This window comes from Hesperophylax consimilis, chromosome 10 (assembly GCF_061612785.1).
Source record: "Hesperophylax consimilis isolate HC1 chromosome 10, BYU_Hcon_1.0, whole genome shotgun sequence".
In the NCBI taxonomy this organism is placed as follows: Eukaryota; Metazoa; Arthropoda; class Insecta; order Trichoptera; family Limnephilidae; genus Hesperophylax; species Hesperophylax consimilis.
In genome coordinates, this window is record NC_142845.1 from 35,340,827 (window position 1) to 35,367,033 (window position 26,207).

A 26,207-nucleotide genomic window follows, 5' to 3' on the forward strand; every position below is an offset into this window, starting at 1 on the left:
TTATGTAGTTATTTGTTTATTTTTGTGATTAGTTTATTTATGTAGTTGATTTATGGACGCGCCTAGCGGAAGATGTTTAAATCCGGAGCGTGGATTTTTTTATATACAAAGACGGAAACTCTGAAAAAACAATGAACTAAACTCGCATGTAAGAATAAGTAATTGTTGTTACGTTGTGGTAATAATATTCTAGCACAATATTATTATTTTGACGCGAGGGAATTCTCGGAATGTTTTAATAATATTTATGCAGTGTGTGTTTAACTAGTGGCGGATAACATGTCATTGACATTTGATAATATTTGCTAATTTATGTCACTTTTTAATTTACTGGCGACAGTTCAATACAAAAATGGTGAGTAATTTTGAATTATATATAAAAAAATATCATAATAAGATCTTAAAACTAAAATAATATCTTTAAAATATATAACATTTCAAATATATGGTAGAAGAAATGAATCTGCACTGAAATGAGATACGTAGTCGAATTACGGTCGATATATTTTTTTTAATAATACCAATGTGGATTTCATGATTCTACGTGAAGTGGGTGATAGAAAAATGCGGCATTTGTGATTAAGGCGATGCCATACGTAGTAATGCAAAATCATGTGTTTTTGGTTTGAAAATTTGGTCGCCTAGAAATGTTTCAGATGCTTTAATTAAATACTGCGAGTAGAATACATATTTGCCTTTGAAATAATTGAGTATTTTTTAAATAAGTCTTTTTATAAGCCCAGAAAAAAATAATGTATAGGCCTATGAAAACTGCTTTAAAGTTCAAAATCTACTTACGAACCCATTTTCGGTTATGATTTTATTGTATAATGTGGCAAATTAAGTTATTTATAAAATGATCGAAAAAAATAAATATTTATGCCTGAACATCCACAAAATAAAATAAAAGGCACTTTTTGGCCATGTTTTTTTCTTGCATAAATCAAAACAGTCGGATGGTGTTAAGCGGGAATTTAAACCTTATCGCCATCTACGTAAGGGTTGTTATTGATAGTGGCTCAATTTAAAATATTACACGACGTAGTGCATCGCCTTAAGATAAATGAAGAAAGATGTGAATGTATGACGAGGAAGCGAATGGTAGAAGTCGAGTACGCCCGAGGAAAACGTGGCACAATCAAGTGTAACAAATACTTTTAAAAAAAAACTTATTTAATTCTTTAGAATAATATTATTTCCACCTTAAAATACAGCCAGTTATCAGGTACACTAGAATTTACCACTTTACTAAAAACCATTCATAATCTCAAGCAACACCGCGCCGGCTTCACGTCAGCTATTTAGAATAAGTAATATGCGTCTGGTACAATAAATAAATATTATAGGTAGGTACCTACCTAGTTTATCGCTTTTCTGGATTTTAATTTTCTCAGCAATTCCAATTTTGAAAATGTCTCCCTCGTTCGTAGGCACAGATAAATTATCAAAGAGAGTGGAAATTACGAATATAGATTAAAATGAATAGTAAAACAATTACCTAACCTCCATTTAAAAATAAAATAATATTACTGCTGAAAATAATAATATACAACCTATAGGTTAGATAGTAAACTGTGGGCGTGCTGCACGACCAACGAGATAATATAAATTGTTATTATAATGTATTACTTGTTCATAATTGTTATCATCATTATTGTTCGATTGTGAAAATAATATTAAGTATCAAAAAGCGGGTAAAATGTGTTATCATTTAGGTACAATAACAATGCACAATATGCACGATCCGCATTCCGGTAAAAAGATCAGTTGAAAATACATGCTAGATTTCCAGGGTTTTCTGATGCAGGGAAAGTGTTTGAAAAATAATGTATATTGTGCATTGTTATTGTAAATAATAACACATTTTACACGCTTTTTGATAAATAATATTATTTTCACGATCTGAACAAATAATAAATAATAATAACAATATATATTATCTCATTGGTCGTGCAGTCCGCCCATAGTTTATTTGATGCTAGGTAATTAAAAATGTGATAAAAAATAAATATCGATTACCCAACACATTAAGTACATACTTATACAAATAATAAAGGAAACTAAAAACTATGCTAAAAACAAAAGAAAAATATATAACCTATACGTTATTCTTCAAGCAGTCAAATTATTTTCTCTTTAAATCAAATAAATAAGAAAAATTCTCAGTTTGAAAAACTTTACAGAATTTCCCGGCACATTTTAAAATTCACATAATATCAAAAATATAAATATTTTTTATAAAAATTTCACCACCCATTACCGACCAATTTCCTAACTAAAATTTTACCGCGGAGTCGGGTTTTTATGAGTAACATTATTTCTTTATTAGATAATAAATATTGTCTATTTTCACTCTCATTCGTGGCCATTCGGCAACTTGCATGCTGCCATTGTTTTCATATTTAAATAAGCGTATTTTGTATTTAATTAAGCGTTAAATCAGCTACTGCATGCGCATATGACACCACACCAATATGGCGAACTGGCGTGTCGACGGCTATTAGAAAATTAGTTTTTCGTTTCTCAGCGGATAAAATCATCACGTTGTTTTGGCAAACCACAGGTCGGAGGTAACTTCATCAGCGTTTAAATTTTTTTCAAGAAGGCTTTTTTTATTTATTGTTGTCAAGTTTAATTTATTATTACTCAATTTATAAAACAACGGTTTATTGATAAAGAAGTTCTGCTGTGTAATTATTATACCTTTTAATATTTGTGTAGCCTTTTTATACGTGCCTACCACAGACATAATATGTCTATGGTGCCTACCCATTTGACCGTTCAGTGGCTGAGTTCGCATCGCGTTTGGGTCGACGTACGTTCAATTCCTCGGATGACTAAGTCCTCCTCACGACACAAGCAATATTTTCCGCTTACTGTATTGGCAGTAGAAGATTTTATCTAATTTGCGTAGAGTTAATGGTAATAACGTCGTAACTAAAAATGGCTAATCACACCACTTAAGAGGAAGCTACAAGCCAAAAAAGTGTATATTCTTGGTATTCCTTATAAAGTAGGTAATAGGCATTAAAATCGCTTGACAAACGGAGTCTAGAAACGTTCGATTTCGAGCAAAAAACTGTTTTTTATTTATTTTGTAAATAATTTTATAAGAAAGAAAAAAAGTTAATCAAGTGAAAACTGTCACAGATAATCTTAGCCACAATACTGTATTTTTTAAAGTTGTTTCGTTTATGCGTTCGTACATTTCTATTGAAAAAAAATATTTTGTAGTAGTTTGCATTTATATTTTTTATTCAGTAATTTATTTTTTATTTGTAATCTAATAGGAAAACCTTCTATTTATCTACAGCAGGGCTGTCCAAACCACGGCCCGCGGGCCGCATGCGGCCCGCGGTTTAGATTATTGCGGCCCATTGAACCTTTTTTTAACCGACTTCAAAAAAAAGTCCGGTTCGGTTACACCGACTACAAAGAGGTCTGTAGGTGTACCCACTGCATATAATAATACTTTATTAACACGCTTTTATATAAACTTCACTTGTATGTTTGTTTGCTTGCTTGTTTGCTTGCTTGTATGTAACTCTCCTGCTGCCTTCCTCGGCCCTAGTGGTAGCCGTTTCTCAGGCTCCCTCTCCGGAATAAAAGTTACCTGTTAGAACCATAGTCGGTAATAAAGAAACTACCATTAAATAAATATAGTTTAAAGAAACTAAAAAAACACGCTTTTGTAGCATACGAAACTAAAAAGTGAAAAATAAATATAGTTTAAAAAAACTAAAAAACACGCTTTTAAATAATATCGAACTAAAAACTTCAAAATAATTTTTAAAATAAGCTTAAAGCAATAATGAATGAAAAATGATAGTATTATTGGGAAAAAGCGTCGGGCGCACGATATACAAAAATATGGCACAAAGCGCCCACGCTTTTTAACAATAATACTATCATTTTTCATTCATTATTGCTTTAAGCTTATTTTAAAAATTATTTTGAAGTTTTTAGTTCGATATTATTTAAAAGCGTGTTTTTTAGTTTTTTTAAACTATATTTATTTTAATTAATAATTGCTTTAACTTAGTTACTTTATTTATTTCTTGTCACATTTTGTATGAAAGCAATTATTATTCAGATTTTAGTTCATTATCTTCTTTGTTCGAAGTTTTAAATACATTAATGAGCAAACTATTTTTCTCGCGACGAAATTCAAACGTTTTGGGTATATTCGATCACGTCGCTCACATCACTATTGACTCGAGAATTCGGGGAATTCCCCGAACTCAAAATAGGTACCTACCGCGCATCGTTCATTGGGCATTTGTTTGTCACTTGTCATTCAACGCAATGAAAGTTTTGATTGCGCAAGGTTACTCTCAGGTTATTAAAGACTTTTACATTATTTTAAAGTTTGGTATTACGTTGTTCGCTTTGTGTTTGAGTATATTGAACTTTTCATCATGTCTACAAAGAAGAGGAAGTTAAGTGAAGAAAATCGTACATTCAATGCGAAATGGGAGTTAGACTACTTTATCTCCAACAATAACAATAAAATTCAGTGTTTGATTTGTATGCAAGTTTTATCTGTAAGTAAAGAATGTAATGTTAAGCGACACTATACTTCTTTACATGAAGAAAAGTATAAAAAACATGTCGGTGAAGCAAGAAAAGTTATGGTGGCTGAGTACAAAAAAAAACTAATACAGCAAACAAGTATGTTTTCAAAAGTAAGTACTGAGAATGAACAAAGCTTGGCTGCCTCATATGAAGTTTCATTACAATTAGCCAGAGCAAAAAACCATTTAGTGATGGAGTTTTAATAAAAAAATGCGCAGTTGAAATGGCTAAACGCTTTATGCAGCCGAAATTAGCGGAAAAGTTTGAATCTGTTGCATTATCTCATCAAACGGTGGCGCGACGAATAGAGGACATGGGTAATTATATTACAAAAAAAATATGTGATTACTTTGTAGATTGCGAATACTATTCAATATGTTTGGATGAAAGTACCGACCAGACCGATGTCAGTCAATTAATAATCTTTATACGTTGCATTTCCAAAGATTTTACAATCACGGAAGAAATGCTGGATTTAATACCATTTCATGGAACAACTAAAGGCAGTGATATATTTGAAGCGGTTAACAAAACTATAGTAGAATATGGAGGATTTCGTAAGTGTTCTTGTATTGTGACCGATGGGGCAAAAGCTATGGCCGGGACAGTGACAGGATTCGCGGGACTTCTAACACAAAATGGCATTGATTGCCCGTTGTTGCATTGTATTATACATCAGGAAGCCTTGTGTGGAAAATCTTTGCGTCAAATGAATGCTATGAAAGTTGTTATAAGGATAACCAATTTGATTAGAGGTGGAAACAGGGCATTGACACATAGAAAATTTAGAGACTTTTTAAGTGAAATCGATGCAAACTATGGAGATTTACTATTGCATTCGGAAATCAGATGGCTAAGTGCTGGCCAGTGCTTGCAACGCTTTTTCGCCTTAAGAAAAGAAATAACTTTATTTCTAAAAAATGAGATATCATCTGACACTTCTGAACTACAAGATAAAATGCGAGATCCTCAGTTTCTGGCTGATCTTGCGTTTTTAACTGATATGACGCAACACTTGAATGAATTAAATTTAAAATTGCAAGGTAAAAACCTCAATATAGCCAACATGTACGGAAATGTGAATGGATTCAGAAGTAAACTGAAATTGTTCAAAACGTCTACAACAAAATGATTTTTCTTTTTTTTCAAGTTGTAAAGAACATTATTTAAAGATGAAAAATTTTGAAGAATGTAATTTTTTGGACCACCTCAAATACATGGACGAAATAATCGTCGAATTTGAGCGGCGTTTTGCAGATTTAAAAAAAATTGAGAGTGATATAGCTCTCTTTACTCATCCATTAACGATCGCAGTTGCGAGTGTGAAGATTGATTATCAATTGGAACTGTGTGATCTGCAATCAGACCCCTTTTACAAGGGCAGAACAGAAACAGGAATTGATTTTTTTAAGCTCCTCGCTGAACGTTTCCCGAAACTGACGAATTTCGGGCAAAAAATGGGCTATGGCTTATTAGATAATAAAATAACGATATTACGTATTAATACCAGTATTTTATTTTTATAAATATTTTGCGGCCCACCAATGTATTTAGTCTTTTTTATTGGCCCTGGGTCCCATCTAGTTTGGACACCCCTGATCTACAGCATATTTTTTGGTATTCATAATGTACACCAATTCATTATAAAGATTGAACAACTTCCGATATCTCAATAACCTAAAATTGTCCGTTCATTTATTGGTTTAATCATGGGGCGTGTGTTATTTTGGTGGAATTGCGAAAATGACAGAAGGCCGCGTGGGCAAATTTGTTTTTATCTCTTTTCGCGGAGACGCGAACCTAAGGCAGGTAGGTTGTTATTTTTATAGTGTTGATGCTCGCAAATTTTGGAAAATTCTCTGCCGCTGACGATTTTAATGAATAAAAATATCGATTACAGTGTTTTTTTTTTTTTTATGGCATATGGTGGACCCAAATCATGTTATCCAAAATGTAGTTCCACAATATGGGCAATATTGTGATGTGGGAGGGAGGGAGGGGAAGAAATAGGATAGAGGCAGTTAGGTTCATTATTGTTTGTGTGAAACACAACAGGCAATGAAAAGTTTGACTAGGACTTTTTTTGTGAAATTACAGATCAAGGAGTTTTACAAAACTAAGAAATAACTTACAATTAAAGACTCTATGAAAATAGTTACTAATGAAATGCTTAACAACTGAAGATCTTCGTCTCGAGGTCTGGAGCCTACTTCTAAAGGAGGACGCTTATGATCAGGACAATCTTCTCCCTGCCGGTTGCATACCAGGAACAACTTGTGGAACTCCACATGAACCAGCAAAGCTGGCGATCAGTTCCTTTTGGATTTTTTAATATTTGCAATTTAATGCTGATTTCGGCCTTTTTCAGCTTTTTATCAAATTAGCTAGCAAGCGTATCAAAAAGACTGTTAAGCTCCCCAGAAACGATAAATATCAATTGTCAAGTGTTTGCAATTGACATATGCAATTGAAATGTGATTGATGGAACTTCAATCGACCGGTCAATATTTTTGCCTCGGTTGTCTTGTGAACGTCTGCAGAAATAGTATCTAAAATCCATGAATACAATGATAAACTTTTGATTTTACTTTCCATAACTATGGACAGTTGCATTAGTGCAATTATAAGTAAAACAAAATAGATAGAGTGAGAGAGAAAATTATTGAACAAACTATTGTCAATCCCACAGCAAAACGAACATTCCACAGCGTCAACGATTGACTATGTGTTTCATTAAAATACTTATCATTCCACCGAGATTACTAAGAAGTCTTAAATATCAATCGGTTCAACCCTGTAAATGATCAATTAACATTAAGGCGACGCACTACGTCGTGTAATATTTTAAATTGAGCCGCTATCAATAACAACCCTTACGTAGATGGCGATAAGGTTTAAATTCCCGCTTAACACCATCCCCCTGTTTTGATTTATGCAAGAAAAAAACACGGCCAAAAAGTGCCTTTTATTTTATTTTGTGGATGTTCAAGCATAAATATTTGATTTTTTTTCGATCATTTTATAAATAACTTAATTTGCCACATTATACAATAAAATCATAAGCGAAAATGGGTTCGTAAGTAGGAGATTTTGAACTTTAAAGCAGTTTTCATAGGCCTTTACATTATTTTTTTCTGGGCTTATAAAAAGACTTATCTAAAAAATACTCGATTATTTCAAAGGCCAAGATGTATTCTACTTGCAGTATTTATTTAAAGCATCTGGAACATTTCTAGGCGACCAAATTTTCAAACCAAAAACACATGATTTTGAATTACTACGTATGGCATCGCCTTAAACTTTCTTGAAAGAATTGGGTTTTTATACAATTGGGTTTCATGTTACGTATGTACGGTCCCAAAAATTCGCAAATTCGTCGTAAAATTTTAAAGCATATATTGCAAAAAGTGGATTATCATAAAATAATTAAATTTATGCCATCTATGAACGCGTAGAATATAGGACGTTACGTTAACCCTCAAGTTATCAAATACTGGAGATTCACGTATCCCATATTCCTATACTTAAATATTGTATTTGATATATACATATTATTATTACATCAAAATTATGAATAAAAATATAGAATGTTCCCACTTAGCCGCAATCAAAATCAGTATGAATCACCGTCTACTAAGAGACCCCGAAACTTTCCATATTCCTTTCTAAAGAACCAACTTAATCTTCTCACAACCTCTTGTGTGAATGTGTCGACTATATAACATCCACTGTAGTGGAAAGATTCTGGACATATTTGGCCCTAGCCCTCATAAACTGGAACTTTACAAAATTTCTTTAATCTTTTTTTTGTTTTTTGTTTACGTTATTGGACACTAGGTAATTATTTTTTGTTTTCTGTTGTGTATATTAATAAAGTAAAAAAAAATAAAAAATAAAATTATATTTACACATTTTCATTCTTCTTTTGTGTGCTATTGTGGTATTTCACTAACCTCCTCACACTCGGAATAATGAATAAATTAAAATAAATGTGGTTTCTCTCTTTCCAGAGAGTAAGCTACTACTTAACAGTAATGACGCTGGCTATGCCCCCCACGTGCCAAGTACTGCAGGGGGCGGTAGCGCAGGCGTGCAGTGGTGCCCTGTACCCCCAGGACTCGGAGACCCGCGAGGTCAAGTCCCTGGACGGGATCTGGAACTTCCGCCTGTCTCCGCAGGACCCCGAGTTCGGCTACAAGCACTACTGGTATAAGACAGACCTTGATAAGGTAAATAGATACTTTATTTATTGGAAAAACTTAGTGAGTAAAACCTCAAATTGTAATATTTAATTATTGAAGACAATATTAGCGATTCCTAAACGAAAATTTGAAACAAAAGAATCAGAAAAAGATACGGTCACATTTGGATTCGAACCTAGGACCCTTGCCTTGCCGGGGCACAAGATAATGTTAGTAGTTCTTATTCAAAGTATGATACAGTTAAATATGACTGAAGGAGATAGGGTTCCATTAGCTCTGTTGGTAGAGCGTGTCCCGGCAAGGCAAGGATCCTGGGTTCGAGTCCTAGATGTGACCATATCTTTTTCTGATTTTCTGTTTCAAATTTACGTTTAGGAATCGCTAATATTGTCTTCAATAGTTCTAGTTCCTCAGAGATGGTCCGCCCGTCCTGCACAGATTCAAGGTTTTAGTACTTTAGGGCGCACTTGCGATTAGTACAGGATCAGCAATGATGCCCAACTTTTGAAAGGCTAACTTGACTCTGGCTTCGATGGAGCTCTTAGACCATCCAAGTAAGAATAAATGTACATTTTACGGTTGTACATATATGATTTAAGATTTTCACGGCCAAAAGTATTTTTGTTATTTGTTCTTGGGGTATTATGCCGTGTTGCGCTAACTCCTTCTTTAGCCAACGTTTCGGACAGCATTACTAATAACACATCTGCCCTGATGATGGACACTGCAATACTGTCGGAAACGTTGGCTAAAGAAGGAGTTAGCGCAATACGGCATAACACCCCAAAAACAAATAACAAAAATTTTACGGTTGTGTCTGTTTAAAGTTTCTTTCTAACTTTTTGTTCTGTTATGTGCCATTGATGAGGAAAATATAGAGGTTACAATAGAGCTATCAACAGTACTTATGTTTTTATACAAGGATTTGTGTATGTTTCCAGACAGGCCCCGTGGAGGCAATGCCTGTGCCCAGCAGCTACAATGACCTGTCGCAGGACCCCGAGGTGCCCGACCACGTGGGTCTCGTGTGGTACGACCGCCGCTTCTTTGTACCCGACACGTGGCGGAATGCCGGAAGCCGAGTGTGGCTGCGCTTTGGTAGCGTGCACTATGCCGCTCAAGTTGTAAGTGTGACAATGTGTTACGAACAATTCTTACACAGTTTTAAAATGTATTTATTAATAAACACACGGTATTTAATTATGTCATTACGTCACATTTGGAGACGATTTTGGTCTAACTTTTTGATTTCAGCTTTCATTTTCGAGTAAATAGAGACGGAAGTTGGAATTATTTAAGTCAAATTTTGAAAAAAATCAGTCGCAAAGGTGGTTGAAATAGTTTATATGTCTTTTAAAATGCGTTGAAGTGTCGACTTAGTTGCCGAAGAAAATAGAAATATGTTTAAAAAAAAATTGTAATGTTCAGATCGAAAGAAAAAAAGTTTTTCCCCTTCTACACCCGAGCAGCTCAAATACGAATCTATATGATATGTTTATTCCATATCTTTTATAAATCCTAAAAATTGGGTTAAAAAGTCGAAAATAGGTGCGTTCAATGTGTGTCAATAAATATAGTATTAGCATGCATCTCCATATTTAAATTTAATGGCCCTTTAACAATATCAGCAGTTTATGCATCTCCGTATTAAAATTTAATGGCCTTCTAACAATATCAGCAGTTTATGCATCTCCATATTAAAATTTAATGGCCCTCTAACAATATCAGCAGTTTATGCATCTCCATATTAAAATTTAATGGCCTTCTAACAATATCAGCAGTTTATGCATCTCCATATTAAAATTTAATGGCCTTCTAACAATATCAGCAGTTTATGCATCTCCATATTAAAATTTAATGGCCCTCTAACAATATCAGCAGTTTATGCATCTCCATATTAAAATTTAATGGCCTTCTAACAATGTCAGCAGTTTATGCATCTCCATATTAAAATTTAATGGCCTTCTAACAATATCAGCAGTTTATGCATCTCCATATTAAAATTGAATGGCCCTCTAACAATATCAGCAGTTTATGCATCTCCATATTAAAATTTAATGGCCTTCTAACAATGTCAGCAGTTTATGCATCTCCATATTAAAATTTGATGGCCTTCTAACAATATCAGCAGTTTATGCATCTCCATATTAAAATTGAATGGCCCTCTAACAATATCAGCAGTTTATGCATCTCCATATTAAAATTCGGTGGTATAATTTTTTGAAAGAGGGCGGGAATTTTCTGAACCAAATGCTTAAAAATTTCTGAGTGCTCAAGGCTGAAATTGATTACATAGCGGAACGCACAAGTGTGGTTATGTTATGCTACCAGCATTTCTTTTATCTTCCAACTTACAATAATGTTTTGCAATAATCTGTTGGTTTGTCATTATTTCAATGAGAATCGAATTATTCTTCCTTGCTATCATAAATGGTACCAGCATCTTCAAAAATTTCTCTGTTTCTGCTTTATCGTAATTGCTCTCAAATTATTGTAGATTTTTTAATGTAAAAAAACACAATGTTATATGATTTACAAAAAAATGTTACAATGCAATAATAATTTTAAATAATATAATATATTATAAGATGGTATCTTCATGATTAAGCTGAGCTTGTGTGTATGGGGGATGTGTTATATATTGTTTTTTTATCTAATTATTCAGTTTACATTTTTAGCATGTTTTTGAGGTGAAATTTAAAATCTTCAAGATGTTATTTATATTTCTATATGTTTCTGGTAACATATGGGACAGTAAAATCAGGTGTTTGACACCGTCAGTGTAGAGTGTAATAGATATATTATAGTATAAAAGCCCTTGTATTAGTTTGATCTCTCTCACATCCATAGAAATTCCTAAGATGACTGTAATGTTTCAGTAATCTTATCAATTTCCTTAGCAAAAACGTCCGTCTAATAAGACATATATTAAAATAATGATGTGAATTGTATGTTAGTTCTAGTCTGACACATAGTACCACAATATAATAATATAATTGAATGGGTACATTATATTTGTAAGTTGACAGTAGTGCGTGTACAATGTACAGTATGTAGGTACAATAGTGTACACGCATCTCTAAATTTAACTGCCAATTAAGTGTTGTCTGTCATTTATCAATTATCTACCGATCACTACCGATCTTTCGGCAGGAAGCTTGCCCTTCCAAGTCCATTTTTAGAACCGCAGCCGATATTTAATATATTTTACTTTTGTAGAAACAATCATTTTATAGTTTGCAATGACATTACAAACTATAGACACGTTGTAGAGATCTCAAAAAAGGCAATCGAAAGATAAAGTAATTGTCGTACTTCCGATATAGTATTGTCATGCATCGCATGAGGTTGTTTGCTATCTCTAACCAAATTGCATAAAAAAGCGCCAAAATGCCCTTGTGATGAGAAAGTGTTTCCATTACTCGGCAAACACTAGTAAATGTCAAGGGATAGCATTTCAATCGTGAATCCACTCAAATTAATTATATATAAATAAATGATTGTTTACTGAAGATTTTAAGCGCCATCAGAGAAAGTGAGATAGCAAAAAATGTAACAACACATACGCATACGAAGGACAGCCTACCGGCAGAAGATCGTCTCGTATAGTATTGCGTATTCATCTTAGTGTAAGCGAGTAAGTGTATACTAGTCCCTGCGAGAAATCGTATGTGACGTCATCGTTCTAGTATATTCTGTCTTTTTCGTTTTCAAACAAGGCGTGAGAAGGAAGAGGACGAACGTCGATGACGTCGATCTCGATCACATCTGTGATGTAGAATGTAGTGCATATTTCAATGCAAATTTAAATAAGTCTATTTCATTTAAACACACATATTCTTCGTATGTCTATCTTTGTCATACATGACCAACGCTTGAATTAAGAACTTTCTGGAAACGTAAGTGTGTTTACTACTTCTCACATTTTGTGTTAATTTTGTGAGGCAAGAATATGTCTGTAAGTTTGTAATGTCATTGGTAGTTTGACATTTTATATGAAATATTCATATAAAACGATATAGAGTTTCATAAAACAGAGGAGTCAGCCCATACAAGATGTATACTTAAAATCTGTTCCATTTTGTTTAGGGGAGGTATGTAGTATGGAGACGGGATTCCTGTGGTTATTTAGAAAATTGTTAAATGACATATTATTTTTTTTTAGTAAAGCTATTTATTTATTTTATTTTCAGTGGGTGAATGGAAACGCGGTGATGTACCATGAGATAGGACACCTTCCCTTCGAGCAGGAAATAACCGAGTACATCGACTACGGAGTGGAAAATAGGCTCACCGTTGCTTGCGACAATACACTTCTCAATGACACAGTGCCACAGGGAGAGGTCAATGAAATAATAACGTAAATAAACTGTATCATTTGCATGGTCTAACTCAAGGCGGCCCAACCTTTTTAACAGTTGGGCGAAATTGACGATTTTGAATCACTGGCGGGCCACTGAATTCCTGACGGTTCCTATTTCCATGGGGGGGGGGGGGTTGTTAGAGAATTTCTATAAAACATAATTCCCCAAAAAAAATTCAAAATGAGTGCTCCCCACAAAATATTTGAAATCCATGGGGGGGGGTTGTTACGGAACTTCGCTGAGAAAAAATTCCGCGCACCCAAAAACATCATATGTGATTCCCCACAACAATTTTTCGAATTCCATGGGGGGGGGGGGGGTGGCTACAAGATTCCATTTCGGACGCAAAAAATATTGTATCAAAAACCGGTGTATTTTTGTTTAAAAAGTAAGTTCAACAGGTTAGATTTTTTCGTCGCTGATTCTCGTTCTGAGTAGCCTAAATAGCGATAAATCGCCTTCGTTGGCAACAGTGGTGACCGCGCGCAAGCTGCATTGTTTGTTTTACCGCGGGCCCGCGACACTTTTTCAAATTGGCGGATTGTCGGATTTTTTGAAAATGGTTCACGCGGGACACTTATAATTCGTTACACACGCGCCACATTGTGGCCCGCGGGCCTGGGGTTGGGCAGCCTTGGTCTAACTAAACTCCCTTACAATATTTATTAAGTATATTGTACGAGACAGTTATAAGTCTGTACAGATACTGTATACGATAGGGGACGGATACAACTTGTCACGAAATCAGCCTCGAGGAGTGCGGCGATAAATGCAGTGAAGCCACTTCAAAGTACAGAGAAGAATTGGTTTCTAAATCTGTCTTGACACATGAATCTACTACTAGGCAAAACTGATTTTTAACTGGGAAAGGAACTGTATTTACTACTAAATAAAACACTTGAAAAGGTTACTTGGAGACTTGGTTTTGGTTTTTCAGAAGAGTTGTTTCTTTTTCAGAGGTAGTTGTTGAACTGACTTGACATTGAATCTGGCTCTATACTTATAGCGCAAACTCAAGTAGGGTCTTCATGGGAAGTGAATTAGTAAGGTATTTTTCCTTTCGGCTGTTGGCCGGCCGAGGAGTATGCAACGTTATGTGGCAATACCTCTAACTAGGTCACCTAAACCATCACCCTAAATCTCGTTTATTTATTTTACAATAAAATATACAGTTTTTCATATTGGCTTTGATTCTTAACATTTTTGGATTGAACATTTTTTCAAAGTGCAAAAAATGCAGTTAGGTGTAAATTTTCAGGTTACTATTTTGGCGTATAGTTATTTTTTGATGTTGATATTTATTTTCCTGTCATAATTTCAACCAGAATCAAAAATAGTTATTTTGAACTCGTAATTATGCTCCTTTGCTGTGATTGGCTTTGGTTTTGGCCAAAAAATTTTTTATGTGTCGGCGACACTGTATTTAAGGATTTCAGAGTCAGAGTGTTGTTTCAATTTTACGTAAATATGAATTATATTAAAAATGATGGCATTATTCTGAACACGTATGATACATACCTAATTTAGAATTTTATATAATTCTTATTAAATTTATCCTGGCTAAAATCGGCGGCAGAGTGGTGAGCTCCTGGTTTTTCGGACCAAAAGTTGCAAGTGACAATATATATAAATATATATATTTATACATCTTAACACTATAAAAGAGAAAATACATTTGTAATAATTAGATTAAAATAACTTTCTTTTTAATATCACTTTATATAAAACCCACCGGTTTCGGTTCACCCTGAACCTGAATCAGGGTTATATAAAAAACATGTTTAATACTGTGTGTAAAAAACATATAAAACCCTCAATACACAAAGTGTTTGCTACATGTGAAAAAATAAAATATGTTTGTGTGAGAATCGAGGCCCCAACCTCACTACATCTCCAGGTCGGCAGTAAAATGTGTAAAATGACTGCAGCAATGTATCATTTTATATTTCAGAGATAACGGTACCATCAAACTCAGACAGACTTATTCATTTGACTTCTTCAACTACGCTGGTATCGACCGTCCAGTGTACCTGTACTCCACACCCAACCTCTACATTGACGACATTATTGTCAACACACACATTGACAACACTACAGGTAATACATACAATATGTTATGTTATAGCTTTAGATATTGCTTTATAATTTTCCTCTTGTAATATTTTAGTACACTTACAAAAACTTACTTATAAAAATGAACATACTTACAAACAAAACTTGACCCAATTTACAATTCACAATGGTCAAATCGAAAACGGACCAAAGGGTTGTCCCAAAGTCTCAATATTGAATATTTTTAAATACAACTATTTGAATTTCACTTTTGTTTTCGGTAATGAATGAATGCAAATCTTAGAAGCGCAAATTACCCCGATTGACATTTCCCGATATCCGATCAAGCTGAATGACTTGTTTTCGATGACTATGCATTCTATCTACAAAAGGCAATTTTATTTTGGTGACACTCCCGTGCACACACGCGGACATTTACGCATTTCTCCGAAATCAGATGACGTTACAGCAGTTAACCGGTTGTGTGCCATAAGTGTGTGTACGCGCTCTAGGTAGCCGTGCTCACAAGGCGTTAACACGCTGTTTTATATGACGATTTGATTTCGCTGTCTGCCGGAATATCCATACCAAAAACCTTCCGACAGAGAAAGGGTTAATATAAAAAATAAATGTCGGTCCTACCTAATCGGCATTTGGCGAGGTTGGTAGAGTTGTCGACTCTAGTTCATGGGGAGGAAGGTTCAATCTTCAGTAAAATCAATTTATTTCATTTTTTTACAATAAGTTATAGCAAACAGCTTAAAACAGATGTATTATACGTTGATTTTTTCTTTTTTTTTTTCGAATGAAGCAAATACTTTGTAGTGTGACATTATATATGAAATGAAAAAACACCCTTTGTAATGCACCACTTTTATTTTTGAATTAACAAAGATAGCCAACCGGAATTCGCTTTTCCCAAGCTTCGTCAGAGCTATTGTCAACTAAAGATAATTAGATATGGGCACATATATATAAGTAAATAAAAACAATGAGTGATAGAGATACAAAATAGAAAAAAAGGGACACACACATAGAAAAGGAGGGGACAACTTATTTAGGATGGGTAAATGAGGGGGGGCACAGTTTCAGCGGAGATTAACGGAATAAATTAAGTCTGGGACTATCAGTTAAATTTATTTGATTATTATATAATTGTGTTTAAATTATTATTAATGGCTTTTGTTTAATTTCGAGGGCTTCTAAATTGTTTAATCTAATTCCAATTCCATTTTTATGTAATATTTTTGCCCCCCAGATTTTATCAAATGAGTGATTAGTTTTATTATTAGCTTATTACATTCTCTTATTTTTTATAAATCTCATAACATTCACTTTTGAATTACTAACATTAACTTAAATTATTTTTTGGCTGCCATCTCTTTTTGGTGTGATTGCAAAGTTCTACCCGAATATTATATATTATTCTCAATCTAGATGATGTCTTGATGAAATCTATTGACTTTTTCTATAGGTCTAGATTGAATTTTCAATTTTATTTGGTATCACCATAGAATAAAGAATAACACAGGAAGTGCCTTGTGGGCGTGTTTCATGATCCAAATATTTGCCTAATTGAGGCATAAATTTCCAATACAAAACTGTGTTTACGAAATTCAAATGGGCTCAATCAAAAATTTTGTTCCCAGGTATAATAGCTTACAATGTTTCATATGGAGGTTTTTCTGGCGACCAAGAGGTGTATTGCTATGTCAATGTGTTGGACAAGAATGACACCATCGTAGCCAGTAGTCAGGGCTTGAAGAACACCATAGAAATACCAAATGCTAATCTGTGGTGGCCATTCCTGATGCATCCCGAACCTGGATATCTTTACAAACTGGAGGTAAGGATACCAAGTATTATAGGCATTTTACACAATACTTTTTTTCGTACCGATCCCTATATAGCGACCAAATTGAAAAATATTCACTTTACACAATCATTATTTTCATACTTACGTTGCCATTAGAGAAGAAATACTATTTTAGGACACTACTAAATCGTCAGAAAATGGCAGCTCTTTGAATATAACTATAGATCACAATCATGAAACCATCTGTCACTGTTAATCGATATTTCCACATATTTGAGGTGAAATCACGGCAGCGCTAACTACCTACGCGCCAACCTCAGAACAAAATGTCAAATCATCAAACACACATGCGAAATTGTGGTAATTATGATATTTTAAATATAAAATTAAATAAACATTCAACATTTCCACAAAATATATTTACGTAGGAAACCTGAGTTGAAAATCTTGGGGGGAGAGGGTATTGTACCTAGAGAATTTCCGAAGAGAAAAATCCCCATGATACGAAAATTCAAAAACTTCGGTTCCAGTTCTGTGATTTAACTAAATTCCGTAGATTTTCAAAAATTTCAGTAGTTTTTCAAAAAATTTTGGTAAATTTCATAAATTCACATTTTTTTCGAAAATCGGATATTTTTGCCGAAATCGATAGATCTACCAAAATTTCGGTAGGAATGGGATCACTGGATGTCAAATAATATTATCCAACATCACCATATGGGCCTAGTACACGTTGTCCTAATGCATTGGGTCAACACGCTGACCCAGCATGTACAGGACCACTTGGCTGTTGCATGCGTTGGCTGCCAACGTTGGCCGTTTAACCCGATAATTATCTGTTTTCATGCATTTTCATACATCAAAGATCTTGGTGCTAACCCGCCAACAGCGTTCACACTTTGGCCCTGTTTACAGTTTGTAATACGCATTCAGCGAGACGGTAGTGTTGATTATTGCATTAGAGATTATTAACTTTTACGAATTACGATGATTAATAATTAAACATGCCATACAAATAAATTGCCGCGGCTGCGATATATAGTATATTTCAGCGCGTTCCAAAGTGGAAGATAATCTCAGTGTCGCCCTGAGACACAAAATAATATTATTTGCCGCGCGAGGTACCGCGCGCAGGTTTACAATGATACCAGCCTCACAAGAATGTAGGTAAAAATAATGTTGTAGTTATTTTCGGGAGATGTAAACTCCCTTTAATTTACCCTACAGTAGTAATTAAGGTGATAAAATATAATTAGTTTATCTATTAAGGTAATAAATTCCCACTCCTATTTTTCATTGTGATTAACACAATTGTTGAATCATATTTACTTGTAAAATATTACAGTCCATTTGTCGAGTACCAGTTGATTCGGTATGCAACAGATGGCGTGAATCAAATTAAGACCTCCTTTCCCACTCCTATTTTTCCCTGCGATAAACGCGATTGTTGAATCTTATTTTCTTGTTAAAAATTACAGTCCATTCGTCGAGTCCCAAGTGATTCATTCGGTATGCAACAGATGGCGTTAATCAATTTATTTTTATTAAAAAACACTTTTTGCAAACTATGCTTTACAACATTAAGACGAATTATTTGTTTGCGCCAGTACATAGACGATATGAATATGAATAAATAGTTTTGTCTGTGATCTTCTCTGATCTTTCAAGAAAGGCATACAAATACAATATTGGATTGAATCAACATAAGTGCTTCTGACACTTATTATCTTAAATTCTAATAAGTTGTGGAATGTTTTCAGGTACATATTGCTACAGATTCCATTCCAAAAGCTGACGTCTACAGACTAAAGGTTGGCATCAGGACGGTGACGTGGACCAACACTCAATTCTTCATCAACAACAAACCCGCGTATCTCCGAGGATTCGGCAGGCACGAAGACTCTGACGTAAGATATATTTTACTATATCAATTGCTAAAATATATTTACATAGAATACACAATTCATGATCCTGAGTTAAACCAACGGATTTAATCAAAACTTGCTTTATTTCTCGGACTGTACATTATGAATGTTAATTGGCATTATGATAATTTTAGATACGTGGTAAAGGATTGGACCTGCCTCTGGTTACCAGGGACTATAACTTGATTCGTTGGATCGGCGCCAACACTTACAGGACCTCCCACTACCCGTATGCTGACGAGTTGTATGATTTTGCCGATGAACAGGGTATAATGATCATTGATGAATGCCCAAGTGTCAACACAGAGTAAGTCTACATAGCGTTCTCTGTACAAAAACAATCACTGGGTGTGTACGGAATGATACATCCATAGAATGACGAAAAATAGAAGTGTATTCTATACAAATTGGAATGAAAACAATTTCACCGCAAATATTAAGTCTAATATATATGTAAAGAGGGATTCGGGAAGAGGGAAAATTCTGGAATTTGTTTCATTGAGATTGAGTGGATAAGATGTCGCATTGCCAGATGATCTATTAGGTCATCCGCCAGGCACTTGTTACCCTCCAGAGGCAATACCATCTCATCCAACACCCGAATGAAAAGGATGCCAAAATTTAGGTTGGAGTTCCCTCTTTATGAATATGTCATTCTGCCAACATAATATTGAAGAGGACCCTGTGGCAGAAACGATTATTCAAGCGAAAAAATGCCTTTCTTCTCACTAACACTGTTAAATTACTTGTTGAATAAGTAATGAATAATATGAAATTTGCATCTTATATTCATGACTAGCTGTGCTCCGCATCGCATTGCTGTGGCTCAGTCTGTGTGTGCAGATAGAGAAACAATAGAGCGGATTGCTTTACATCCAACAGATGGTGCTTTAAAAAAACACTTGTTTGTCTAACAGATGTTTTTACCTGTCACAGGTTACATCTATATATTATAGGTACATATATAAAACACATGCATATTTGAATGCAACGTTGTGTCAAAATTTCAAAGCCATTTTTTTTATTTTTTATTTTATTTATTTCTATATAATTTTTACAGTGTTCACATAATTATTTATATTTGTTGGCGAAGAACTTTCGGAGATTTATGATTTGAAAAAACGAACATATACATTTTTATTTATATAGACAGATGTTCTTAATTTCTATTTATTTTAATATCCAAAGACAATAATTATTATGTCCTGTCACAAAAAACATGTTACAGCATGTGTTTTATATCATGTCACAAACCTCTGTTTCTAAGTTGTTAAGTGAATATGTTAAACAGAAAATCAGCATGCTAAATCAACAAAAACTTTCTCTGCCTGGAATTTCAAGGTCAACGCAAATAATTTTCACCTTGCAACATTATTTCCATCACAATTGATTGATTCTCAGGTTATCAGTAAACTTCTTGACAATCCTGTTTCCTTTCAGTTTCTACTCCGACGTTCTGTTAGCAAAGCATAAGGAATCCCTGACAGAATTGATCAATAGGGATAAGAACCACCCGTCTGTCATCATGTGGTCCATCGCTAATGAGCCCAGGACTCAGCTGATTGCTGCTGACGATTATTTTGGGTAAGTTTTGAAAATAAATTAACAGTTTCTGTTATAGATAACTTTTTACCTTGGTAACTCTTATGCTATGTTGGCCAATGTTAATAATTTGACTTTTTGAAGTATAAAGCTGTACTAATCAAACATTTTAGCAGCGCATATATTAATGAGGTCACTGCAAAAGAGACTTTTCATTTTTGTTTTCTTCACTAACTTTATTGCAATTGGGTGAATTGCCTTCTAAAAATTAAAAAAAAACCTTATACTAAAATATATTCTCTTTTCTTTCGTCTTGTTAACTTATATAATCTCATAATTTTTCTTTTCTTTCTTATTTTCATATTGTAAATTGTAATATGACTGTCGATAACTATCATGTATGTAAGTGGCATTTAATGTGCAGTTAATTCAAAATAAGTGAATAAAATATATTTGAGTATGCTAGGACAATTTTTAAAGTGGAAAGTCCCACAAAAAGAAAGTATGTTTTGACATTGATGCTATACAAGGTTTGCATTCAACCAATGCCTGCCAGCATTATCGACGAACAAGCAGTTAAACCCCCAACATATGGAACACAAGAGCAACGGTCACGGAATTGAAATGCATGAAAAATAATAATACATATTATTTTATTGATTATTCTTTTTTTTTCAGGGAAGTAGCTAAGCATGTGAGAGCCATGGATACGTCCAGAGCTATAACAATAGCTCTTGCTAGAAACTTCTCTGAAGATAAAGCCGTAAGAATCTATCATCATTATTATGCATTCTTTGAAAATGTATCATGTAATTAGATAAAATATTGTCAATAGGTACCTACATAAGTAGTTTAGCAGGTTTGAATGATAACAAATAAATAAATTAAAATATATAAAAATAAAATAATAGATTTGGGCATGTAGAGCGAATAAGCAAAGAAAGGAGTGTAAGGAGAATATACGATGCGAATGCCAATGGTAGCAGAAGTCGGAGACGCCTGAGGAGGACATGGCACGATCACGTGAATCCGAGCCATGTCAAGAAGCAGAATAATAGAAGAGATGGTTAGTTAGTTAGTAAAATGATATAATAAATTGAATAATTAAATTTATAAAATAAATTTATTTAGCTCCTGCTGTATTCAGTTACCTACTACATACTTATGTTGTAACTGTGTGATGAAGCTCTTTCCCCATTTTCTCTGTAAACACACACATTATCCTCTAACAAAAACAGTTATGTTGTAACTTTGCACATGATTCTCCAAGGGAAGTAGTGAGGTTGATGTATGTACGCATGAAGCTAATGGTATTTAATTTATTCTAGGGTAAACACCTGGATATCATAAGCTTCAACAGGTACAACGCCTGGTATAGAAATACGGGCCGGCTAGACATGATCACGGACCAGGTGGTGGCTGAAGCTAAGGCCTGGCACGAAAAGTATAATAAGCCGGTACTTATGTCAGAGTACGGAGCAGACACAATTGCTGGATTACACATAGTGAGTTACATATTAATATAACCTAAAAAACAGTATGTATATCATGCATTCCTGGCATCCTCAATCACCCTTCCCATGGCCCATCTTCAATGTCTTCTTCTTGTCCTATTTGGGTCCTGAATCCATTCGTCGACAAGGCGCCTCCAGGTATCCCTGTCCTGTGCTATTTCAGCATCCAATTCTCTCAATTACTGTTACAGTCCTTAGGAAACTAGGGCAACCTTTTTGTAATATTACTTATCTCACTGGCTATTATTTAATTTTTATAAAATAATTCTATTGTAGCTAGATAGATCATGTTAAATATTTTACTTTGCAGAGCCCAGAATTCGTTTGGTCTGAGGAATATCAAGTGCAGCTAATGTCGAGGCATTTCAAAGCCTTTGATAAACTAAGAGGCATGGGCTTCTTCATCGGTGAATTCATTTGGAACTTCGCTGACTTCAAGACTGATCAACAAAGTAAGTAACATGCAAAGGCATGCCATTAATAGTTCTGTTGTAATCTCTCCTTCTTTTTCATAAATGATATGTATAAGAGAACTAACTGACGTGTCCCCGGCGTTGCTTGACTTTTCTCTACTTTCAATAAATATAATGTCCATACATATAAACTTTTCAGAAGAAATTCTCGATAACGATAGTGAAAACCCTATCAAAATATGTTTCATAGTTTAGAAGAACTAAGCGCACAAACAGACGGACGCGGATAGTGACTTTGTTTTATACTATTTAGAGAAGAGAGGTGCTACATCCGAAACTGCATACGAATTATACAGCTTCAGGTGAACTTGAAGGTGGACTGTAAATAATAATTTAACGACAATGATGTTTGATGGAATTACGTGAAACTGAATGTAGGATACAAATTTGTAGTTGGAGGAAAAATATAACCAAACATAGACATATGAATATTAGTAGACCTGCCCTAAGTGATAAAAGCGTATTATTCCCCACTCCCCATACCGGTTCCATTGGAGCCGGCTGGGCTCGCGTATGGCCTCCCGTGAATCTAGAAAATGTGACGTCATCATTCTTGTGCGAACTAGCGTCTTCATTGGTTCATTTTACGAAATAACACGGCAAAATGGTGGCTTGTGCTATGAAAACTTGTAAAAATAGATGTGTAAAAGAGAATAAACCCAATTGTCGTATTACATTCCATATGTAAGCATTATTTTACTTTATTTTAAGCTCATCAGTTTTAGAAACATATACTATCACATGTGGACGCGAAATACAAAGCCATTTGCATAAGAATCAGGGATGTGCCTTCGCCTTTTGCGCTTTGATAAACTACATAATCGTATCATTTGGAACGTCTATTTTTTCATCTGTTATTTCTTGCTGGAACTCCGTCGTATCAATAAAGGATAATAAACCAATCATTTTTAAATTTATTCCACTTTAATGGCGTTATTACTAAACGAGTTTTGAATTTTACACAACTCATAAACAACAGTTGTTTCGGAGTATTTGAACAATTCATCAAATTTCAACGTTCATTTCTGGGATCTGTGAAAGTCCAATTCAAGTTCTGTTATTATATCATTATAGGCTAGTTGTTTGACAAAACTTAAATAAAAACAGAACTTGAAAAAATCTTTCACAGAACTTGAAAATGAACGTTGAAATTTGATGAATTGTTCAAATACTCCGAAACGACCCGTCCTTAATATAGGATAAATGGTTGGTTATCAATTGTGAAAAATTGGTATGTTTGGAAGTAAAATGTAGATACAGTGAGCATGTTTGGAATGAAAAATGTATGAAAATGAAATAAAATAATTTTTGTTTTAAAACCACGAGTTTTTAATAATATTTTGAACCGACCGGTTTCGCTTTACACAAGCATCTTCAGGGTACAAATTATTACTAGACAAGAAGTACAAAGTGTGAGCTTATATATAAAAAAAAATTTTGAGGGAGACAACATGATATAAATATAACAAACACAGAGAAATCATACAATACATTTACACAAGTACAAAAGAAGCGAAACCGGTCAGTTCAAAAAATTATTAAAAACTCGTGGTTTTAAAACAAAAATTATTTTATTTCATTTTAAATATGTCAAACCACAAAGTGATTGCTTTCTACAATAATGAAAAATGTATGTGTCATTTTGCTGTCCGATGATATTTTTTATCTATTAAAATTAAAAATATAATATTTTTCTATCGCACGTCGCCACCGATCATATATTATCTTTGGATCATACTATCACACGTCGCAACGGACCACGTGTTAGGTACGTGCGTTGTTTCGTATGTACGGTACTGCTGGAACGAGAAGGAGTGTATATCACGTAATGCGCTAGGTTATACCGAGTGGCGATGTGTGATAGAAAAACATGTTTTTTGTTTTTAATTGAAAAAGTGTCATCGGACAGCAAAATGATGTCCAAATTTTTACTTCAAATACTCTTAGGAATCGCTGGTAAAAGCTGTGTGTATATAATTTCATTTGTTTTTTTAGTTGTTTTCCTTTTCTATTATCTTCTTAACCCTTAAATGCATGATTTATTAATTTTTCTGGAAAAAAAAATATTTTGTAGATATTTACATGCATATGCAAGGAAATATAAAGAATTTATTTTTTTGTAATTTTTTAATGATATTTGATTAAAAAAAAATCAAAACTAATAAGTGTACCGGAAAAATACGAGTTATTCCTATAAGTATTGTATTATTGTATCTACTTACCTAAGAAAATCAAAATAATAACAGCAAAACCAAACTGTAATTCTAACCTCCAACCAATTTTCGAGAATCTTCACTTTGTTAAAGAAAAAGTGACATTTGACATTCGCGAAAGAAAAAAAAGGTTATGCCACTCGATAAAATATATTACCGTGAACTTGATAATTCTAAAACGGCATGCATTAAGTATACACCAAAGAGTTAAAGGTGGTTTGAACGGTATGTTGCTGGTTTGCAACAGTATGCATTTAAGGGTTAAAAGTGAAATGTTATATATTTTCTTAAAGATTTAATTATTTTATTATTAATAGGAACAGAGCAGTTGTGACAACCCTCCAACATTGCTCGAATGTCGTGATTCTCAAGTGTGCTCATCGTTGTTTACTGGGAAGTAAATTTTGAAACATTTATAAAAGTGTCTTAACTAAATACGGAAACAAAATATTCAACTCTGAAAATAGAAGAAATTTACTTTGCCAAATTTGGACTTCGCAAATTTGTTCATAACGTGGCGAGTAATTTGCGCTCCCATGTAAAAATGTCTATTCATTCAAAAGCAGATTTTACTTTTAAGAACTAAATAGTGATATTATAATGCAAGATGCCTATATACTGTCAGATTGATTTATTGACGAATCACAGTCAGCTTTCCCCTCTGCGTCCCCCAACTGTTGGTTTGACCCCTCGCCTTTAAGTTCTCGTCTATTAATATTCATATGTCTATGTAACCAAATCATTTACCGATCATCAGCTGGAGAAGTTTGAAAAAACAAGACAATCACAATAAACTTTTATCATAAAATAACTGTTACCCGAAAATAAACCAGAGCGTGGTAATCTGAAATACGAAAAGACGATTCTTTCTTCACAACAAACAAAATCAACCAGCTTCGAAGACAATCCTTTTCTTTCTTATTTCAAAACAAAAAAACTCAATTGTTTAACTCTCTCCTGTTCCATTTTTTTTTAATCCATAGATCATTTCAAACTAAGTAGTGATGGTTGGGAAGGTAGGTACATACTTTGGATAAAGGCCGGTAGGAACCAAACACATTCTCATAATATAAGTTAGGTTCCTATTTTGCAGCATTACTACAAAACTATTAAAAGTAAAGGTTCTTTGAATAGTTTAATAAAAAAAAAAAATTCTAGCTGTCACCCGCGTTGGAGGTAACAAAAAGGGCATCTTCACTCGAGAGAGGCAGCCTAAAGCTTCGGCGCACCATCTCCGGATCAGGCACCACCTCCTGGCGCAGGAGTTGGACGGAGTGAACCCTCCGGCAGATCTGTTCCCCTACCTCGCCCCCGGCCACAGCAGCTGGAGCAGCGTCAGCAAGCCCCGCTCTGAGCTATGATCTCATCCCTCAGGACCCGCTGTATACCAAACCAGTCCAATCATTATAAGATTAAGAGATAATAATATAAGTTATTTTTATTCATTGTTTTGTTATTATTTTTTGTGTGTGCAGTTTTAGTTTTGGTTTCTATGTGAATACTGGGCAAGACACCCAATTCAATTGGCATA

At 34.2% G+C, this 26,207-nt stretch overlaps 1 protein-coding gene across 2 annotated transcripts; it reads left to right on the top strand.

The window, feature by feature from the left end:
- Positions 1-26,143, top strand: LOC149420698 (beta-glucuronidase-like). Of its 2 annotated transcripts, XM_089636883.1 has the most exons (13): positions 1-355; positions 8,586-8,782; positions 9,719-9,901; positions 12,971-13,137; positions 15,093-15,238; positions 16,843-17,039; positions 18,770-18,916; positions 19,069-19,241; positions 20,375-20,518; positions 21,155-21,239; positions 21,805-21,981; positions 22,301-22,442; positions 25,835-26,143. In XM_089636883.1, exons 1-13 carry the CDS (start codon positions 313-315, stop codon positions 26,035-26,037), a joined length of 2,004 nt encoding a protein of 667 aa, XP_089493009.1. In that variant the 5' UTR covers positions 1-312; the 3' UTR covers positions 26,038-26,143. The 2 variants fall into 2 exon arrangements, with proteins under 2 accessions (XP_089493009.1, XP_089493010.1); XM_089636884.1 differs by lacking the exon at positions 1-355 and having other exon boundaries at positions 8,616-8,804.
- The last annotated feature ends 64 nt before the right edge of the window (positions 26,144-26,207 follow it).

Excerpts from the sequence above, each read along its gene's own strand:
- LOC149420698 (XM_089636883.1), top strand. The coding sequence starts at position 313 with ATGTCACTTTTTAATTTACTGGCGACAGTTCAATACAAAAATG. Across the intron at positions 356-8,585 it reads GACAGTTCAATACAAAAATG|AGAGTAAGCTACTACTTAAC; the intron begins GTGAGTAATTTT and ends CTCTCTTTCCAG. Across the intron at positions 18,917-19,068 it reads GCAGGCACGAAGACTCTGAC|ATACGTGGTAAAGGATTGGA; the intron begins GTAAGATATATT and ends TGATAATTTTAG.